The sequence below is a fragment of the Pyrus communis genome, chromosome 14 (assembly GCF_963583255.1).
Source record: "Pyrus communis chromosome 14, drPyrComm1.1, whole genome shotgun sequence".
Classification (NCBI taxonomy): domain Eukaryota; kingdom Viridiplantae; phylum Streptophyta; class Magnoliopsida; order Rosales; family Rosaceae; genus Pyrus; species Pyrus communis.
Window position 1 is genome coordinate 20,930,365 of NC_084816.1, and position 6,639 is coordinate 20,937,003.

General features: G+C 38.9%; 1 protein-coding gene across 2 annotated transcripts; it reads right to left on the reverse strand.

Annotated features, from left to right (window-relative positions):
* Positions 1–8: 8 nt before the first annotated feature.
* Positions 9–3,290, reverse strand: LOC137715964 (uncharacterized). Of its 2 annotated transcripts, XR_011065613.1 has the most exons (4): positions 3,104–3,290; positions 1,072–2,760; positions 727–932; positions 9–377 (listed from the first exon to the last, which is right to left on the reverse strand). XR_011065613.1 is itself a non-coding variant. In XM_068455333.1 (3 exons), the coding sequence occupies exons 1-3, from the start codon at positions 3,155–3,157 to the stop codon at positions 867–869; spliced, it is 1,809 nt and encodes a 602-aa protein (XP_068311434.1). In that variant the 5' UTR covers positions 3,158–3,290; the 3' UTR covers positions 9–866. The 2 variants fall into 2 exon arrangements, 1 of the variants encoding a protein (XP_068311434.1); XM_068455333.1 differs by having other exon boundaries at positions 9–932.
* Positions 3,291–6,639: the final 3,349 nt, after the last annotated feature.

A 6,639-nucleotide genomic window follows, 5' to 3' on the forward strand; every position in this document is an offset into this window, starting at 1 on the left:
GCACAAGGCAAATACAATTTTAATTCATTCAAGTCTCGCCCCAAAAGCTTTTGATACATCAATATTTAAAGGAACTCAAGATAAAGGAACATAAATATACTACAACTTCCCAAGAAACTCTCTCAAAATGACCTAACAAGTTCCTATGTCATTAAAATACACAACCTTATTATTCCAATGCCTACTAGTGGTCTTCAAATTGTTTTCTTCACGGTCTGCCTCCCGCATCAACTCATGTGTCCTCCTATAGTCCTATAGGACTGACTCAAACAATTGCCAAAGCCCTTCGGGAAAAAGTAGCAATCATCCATGACAACTTGTGTGCAGCTTCTTCGGGGTTTTTGGGCAGCTTCTTTCCTTGAAGAGACTTTTATCACCTGAGAAAGTAGGTCAGATGTTCTTCGGGGTTTTCCGGTCTCTTGGCCGAGCAACAATGGACAGCATAGAGAGATACCTCCTTTCCAAACACGGTAACAGCAATGTTCGTAACCAAGTTCAGTTGGTTCAACAATCCGATTGCGTAAATAATTTTGATAAAGATTTACAACTTGAGGGACGGTACCCTAGCCAGATTCTTCTTAACACATCTTTCATTTTTATTCATTTCATATTTGTGAGTAGCTTACAAAAATAAGAAAAAGAAAACAAAAGATAACGTTGAAACTTGAAAATACAAGTATATCAATGTCATTCAGCCAACAAGTATATGTCAGATGATATAAATACCTAAAACGACTGCTAAACCGCGAATTTCAAAATTGTTCTGGGAGGAAAATGGCTGCTTTGAAAGGCCAAGAAAATACCACCCCTTTATGCGAAGCTTTAATCAAGAGCAAACAGTGCGTACCAGAACGATGGATGAGATATCACCGCTTGAGTTGCCTCCTCGCCAGAGCAGGAGCTTTCTTAGGGATGTAAACCTTATAACTCACCTGCCAAAAGTATTCAACCATCATTAAAGCTAGTAGCAGAAAATCGACTATCAAACTCTTGTATGGTCTAAAAAGAGATTACTAAACTGAAACTAATGCAAAAAACGTATGCCCTTCATAGGGACATCAAAACACCCACCTGTACCATTTCACTACCTCGCATCACCGACATTGTTTTCTGCTCAAACTGTGAGCCAACTGTAGCTTCATCTTGCTGTTTATCAGAACTATTTTCTCCTGAAGGTTTGGGAGCAGTAGAATCATGAGCCTCATCAGTATCTTCACCGTTTCTATTGCTTCTTTGAGGAACAGTTTGGGCAGTCCCAGAAGCACCCTTATCTACACAACTCTCACTCACCAACAATCTTTCCTCAGGAGGTTCCTGTAAAGCAAGTTCTTGTTTCAGCGTGGGGTGAACTTTTAGCTTATGACCCCTCAATCTTGGTGAAGTCGTGTTTGGTTTATTAAGGGCAGCAGTGGTCTTAACCTTTATACCGACAACCACTTGCTCTATTGGACAAGCAACATCTTGCTCGGCAGAGATTTCATTGCCATCTGGTTCCTTTTCAAGGTTTTGGGAAGAAAGCATGGAAACTCTCTCTTGAGGCCCATTGGCCTCTTCTACTGATTGGTTTGCATCAACCCTTTCAGCAACATCCTCCTCGGATGAGTTTGCTACAACCACTCTAGCACCACTCTCCCCGGGGGATTCTATTTGAACCAATTCAACCTTTGCAGTGGACGGCTGTTTCAAATCAATAGCGGTCTTGTCTTCCTGATTGGTAGTTACAGCTGAAATTCTTTGATGCTTTCCTTTAAATCTTTTTAGATTTTCCAAAGCCTTTTGTCTTAAAATTGATTCCAGATCCTCACCTGGCAGACAACTGATTGTCCCAGAAACCTCATTCTTATTTTCATTAACAGGACCAGTAATCCCAATTCCATCGCCTTGGCCCACGCAATCTTTTTCCAAAATGCTACGAATATCTTTGAGATCCATGATTGGAACATTAGAAACATAAGCTTCTTCCTCTTTCCCACTCTCTACTTCCGTTCTCTTCTTAAATGCAACATCTAAACAATTATTCAACTCCCTCTTGCATCCTCCGTCATTACTGTCATTACTTCTACAAGAAGGGTAATCGTCATCGTATGTAATCTCTTCTTTGTGCGCATCCGTATCCATCCATCTGCCGTGCTTGTCTTCTTCTGTTACAGTAACTACGGATCTCAACCTCCTCGTATTGTTCTCATATGTCACTTTTTCCTCACTCCGACGATCACCACTCTCGCTACCCTGACTGCGCGAAGAACAGCTCCATGACCTATATCTAGCCCTCTTAGTCCCCCTACCAACCATGTTAATATCACTTTCATCTCTGTTTCGTTTTTCCGGTCTGCCCCTATGCCTCTTAGATTCAATGTCATCGCCACTAATTCCCCCACTAGGACAAGTTGAGCAGCTAAACGACGCACTACTCCTGGAACTAACACTAGCATTCCTCCAAGGCCTCTTCCTCAAATGAGTTTTCTTATCATTCTTCTTCTTCGCCGATTTCCTCTTCTTTTTACGGGCAGAGTCCTCGCTGCTGTCACGGCTATAAGAGCGTCTCCGAGCCCTCTTCTTGCTCCCTTTTGCAACCTTCCGAGTGCGCGATCGAGCCCTTCTACTTCTCGAATCATCCTCTGTACTAAAAGAGGAATTCGATTCCAAACTTCTTGAATCATCCTCACCAGAATACGAAGAAGAATCGTCACGACGGCGAAGCTTCTTGTATCTATATTTCCTACTTTTATTCTTACTCTTACTCTTCTTCCTTGTTCGAGCCTAAAACCGCCACATACGTGAACACAAACATTAACTTTGGCATTTAGCATAAAACATTGGCAATCATGAATCAAATTACAAAACCTTAATCTCAGACATAATCATATTTGTACAACGTTATAATCAAAACATCATATTTCTTAGCAAACTACTTATAATGCTGTCTAAAGTTTTCGATTTTTTTTCGATTCCAAAACCTAAATCAGAAAAACAAAACCCGAAAAAAAAAATAATAATGATAATCCTTTCAGCAGGGAAGGAAAACCCATGTAGTTAAACAAAAAAAACGAGGAACCTAAAACACGACAACAACTGAGAAGAGAGGGAGAGAGAGAAAGACAACCTCGGAGGAAACCTTGGAGCGTTTCTTGGTATGAGAAGAAGAGGACTTGCCCATCTGGTTTATACCTGCAACAATCGAAACTGTTAAAAGCAAAATTACGATTGCAAAGAAAGCATAAAGAAAGGGTTGTTGAAAAGTTGGATCGGAGGATTAGAGATTTCAGGAGATAAATATACGGGAAATTAGAATGCCCCACCCACTCTTTTTCTGCATATTTTAAATTAAACTTTTGTGCTTTTTGAAAATTTGATCAATACGCATAGAATAACGGCCACCTAAGCATTTTTAAATTTTTTATTTACATATCATTAGTTTATTTCTTTTAAAAGAAAAATATTATATGTTGATTTCCTTTAGTTGAAGGTACCTTTTACGAGTCAGAATTTATGCCCCCATTTAAAGGGATATATTAATGCCATTAAATAATCAAAATTATTTGTCCCTTTTTAATGGATTATTAATGGATATTAACTATTAAATCATCAATATTATCTTCTGAATTTTGAATTTTGAACAATTTTTTTTATTTTTTTTGTTGCAGCTCACTTTCACCTGTATATTATATGTACCTCATGTTGTTTATCTCCGACAGAGATTTGCAGAACTTGAGGTACGTTTCACGATTCAACAAGTATACCTAATAATTGGTTATGCTACTTTAAGGAATGGTGTAATCATAAAAATATTGTTTTGTTTCAAGTAGAGCATTAAGGATTTTATGATGGAGAAGAATCCATCATTTTTTCATTTTAGTGCTGAAAGAAGAACTCTTGCTTTGTATGTTGTGATCTTTATGATTACGATGCCATTTGAACACTACAAACATCTTGATTCTCTTTCCCAAATAAGGAGTCTCTTAAAACGGATTTTCTGATGGTTAAAGCAGAAAAATTGTTTCTCGGCTAAAACCTAACTTTTCTGGGCTAAATATTTTTAGGTTTTAGGTCAGAGTTGGAGATGGTCTAAGGATTGTGTGTTACGCTTGGTTCTGGCCTAACTTCTTTCTACCTCTCCAGTTTGGCCTATGTTGGTCCTTGTATATAAGGTTTTGTTGTAGCCTAATTTATCTGACAAAGGGAATAGGGTCGGCAGCAAAGGTAGAGAAATTGAGAGAGATGTGTTTGTAGAATTGTAGGGGAATATGTGTTGTTATCCCTCCTACATTGTGCCTTTATTTATAGTAGTAAAAATGAGAGAAGATATTCATTCTTCCCCAAGTAATACAAGTTGTAATAGGAAAGGATAACTAAAATCAAATTTAATCTAGGATTTACACAATCACACTCAATCTAGGATTACTACTTATGCAGAAGTTGAGGAAATCGACTCGTCGGCACTGATTCTACGGAACAATGCTTATCTCAATAAGGTAGGAACTTGCATAAGTAGTAAGTCTCACTAAAAAACCCTAAGGCTATGGCAAAAACCTGATGAGGGACAAAATCCATAGTCTAAGGAAAAATATGTGAGAAATGCAAAATCAAAAGAAACGTCTACGATACATCATCAGGGATATGACCAGCCCAACGTGGGTGCCTCGTTAAAACTTAGTTAGGTAGCAAAATCCATTGGAAAAAATGCTCATAATTGTAGGGAAAAAAGTACATTAAGATCAACCAAGTATTTTCAGGATATTGCCCCTGAGTTTGACACAATTCCATAGAGAAATAGCAATGTTACAACTCAGAAAGTTTACGTATACCAATTCCATGAACAAACTTCTGAAACGTCGTCTTCGGCAGTGATTTAATGAAGAGGTCAGCCAGATTGTCTTGTGAATGGATTTGTGTGACTTTAATCTTCTGATGCTCTTGTTGTTGATGTGAAAACAAAAACTTCAGCACAATGTGCTTGGTGTTGTCTCATTTGATATAACCTTTCTGGAGTTGTTCGATGCATGCTGCGTTGTCTTCAAAAATCGTCGTCAAGACATCAACGGTGGGATAAAGATCGCAGAAGCTTTGAATATAGCCCACTACTGCTCTCAACCAAAAACATTCCTGAGTTGCTTCATGTAAGGTGAGAATTTCAGCATGGTTAGACGAAATGGCAACTAAGGTATGTTTAGTTGACCTCCAAGAGATTGTGGTGCCTCAAACAGTAAAGACATAACTCATTTGAGAACGTGCCTTGTGCAGATCAGATAAGTATCATGCGTCGGCATAACCAATAAGGCATCAACTCGAGAAGCATGGATGTAGCATCACTCGAGGATCCATAAGGATAGAACAAGCCCAAATTCGTAGTACCTTTAAGGTAACGGAAAATGTCTTTCGCCAGTCCAGTGTCTGCGTGTTGGTGCATTACTGTATCTTGCCAAAAGATGAACAGCGAAGGAGATGTCGGGTCTAATGCATTGAGCTAAGTACAATAAAGTGCCTATTGCACTTAGGTAAGGAACTTCAGGCTCCAAAATCTCTTCATTATCCTCATTCGGACGGAAAATATTTCGTTTTCCATCTAGCGATCGAACGACCATGGGAGTACTTGAAAGCTTCGCTTTATCCTCATTAAAGCAGCGCAACACCTTTTGGGTATAGTTCGATTGATGTACTAGGATTCTATCCGAACAATGCTCTATCTCGAGATTGAGATAGTATTGAGTCTTACTTAGATCTTTCATCTCAAATTCCAACTTCAGGTGCGCAGCAGTTCTCACAAGCTCTTCAGGAGTTCCGATAAGGTTCATGTTACCGACATATAGTGCAACAATCACAAATCCGGAATGTGACTTCTTAATGAACACACAAGGGCATAGTTTATTGTTCATATATCCCTAACTAGTCAAATACTCACTCAGATGATTATATCACATTCTTCCGGATTGCTTCAAATCATAGAGTGAACGCCTCAGCCAAATTGAGAGCGTGTTCTGAGGTTGGGAAATATTTGAACCAGTCAATGTAAGTCCTTCGAGAACTTTCATATAGATTTCCGTATCAAGATCCCTATAGAGATACGCGGTTATTACGTCTATCAACTGCATATCCAGTTATTTAGAAACTATCAAACTGATAAGGTAGCGAAAAGTAATCACATCCATAACGGGTGAATAAGTTTCATCATAGTCAATCACAGGGCGTTGTGAGAAGCCTTGTGCAACAAGACAAGCTTTGAACGCATAATTTCGTTCTTCTTATTACACTTGCAAACGAAAACCCATTTGTAGCCAACGGGCTTCACATGTGGAGGAGTATGAACTACAGGTCCAATGACCGTACGTTTCACAAGCGAATCGAGTTCGACTTGGATTGCTTATTTCCAGTTTGACCAATCAGTTCTACATTGACATTCATCAATGGAACGCGATTCAATGTCATCGCTCAACATGATCTCAATAGCTACTGCAAATGCTAATGCATCACCAACAATCATCTCATTTCTACGCCACACATTATCTAAGCTAGCATAATAGACTTAAATCTCACGATTCTCGGGAGGAGGATTCGTCTCTTCAAGGACGCTTCCATAATCTAGAATTTCCTCATGAGTTAGATAAAATAAGTAAGCGATAGTCGGATACACGGTTGGGTTTT

What these genes read in the sequence shown, in the direction of transcription:
- LOC137715964 (XM_068455333.1), bottom strand. Translation starts at nt 3,157, where the DNA reads ATGGGCAAGTCCTCTTCTTCTCATACCAAGAAACGCTCCAAGGTTTCC. An exon ending in GCTCCAAGGTTTCCTCCGAG is followed by an intron (nt 2,761 to 3,103) that starts GTTGTCTTTCTC and finishes TGGCGGTTTTAG; the next exon opens with GCTCGAACAAGGAAGAAGAG. An exon ending in GAGGTAGTGAAATGGTACAG is followed by an intron (nt 933 to 1,071) that starts GTGGGTGTTTTG and finishes TACTTTTGGCAG; the next exon opens with GTGAGTTATAAGGTTTACAT.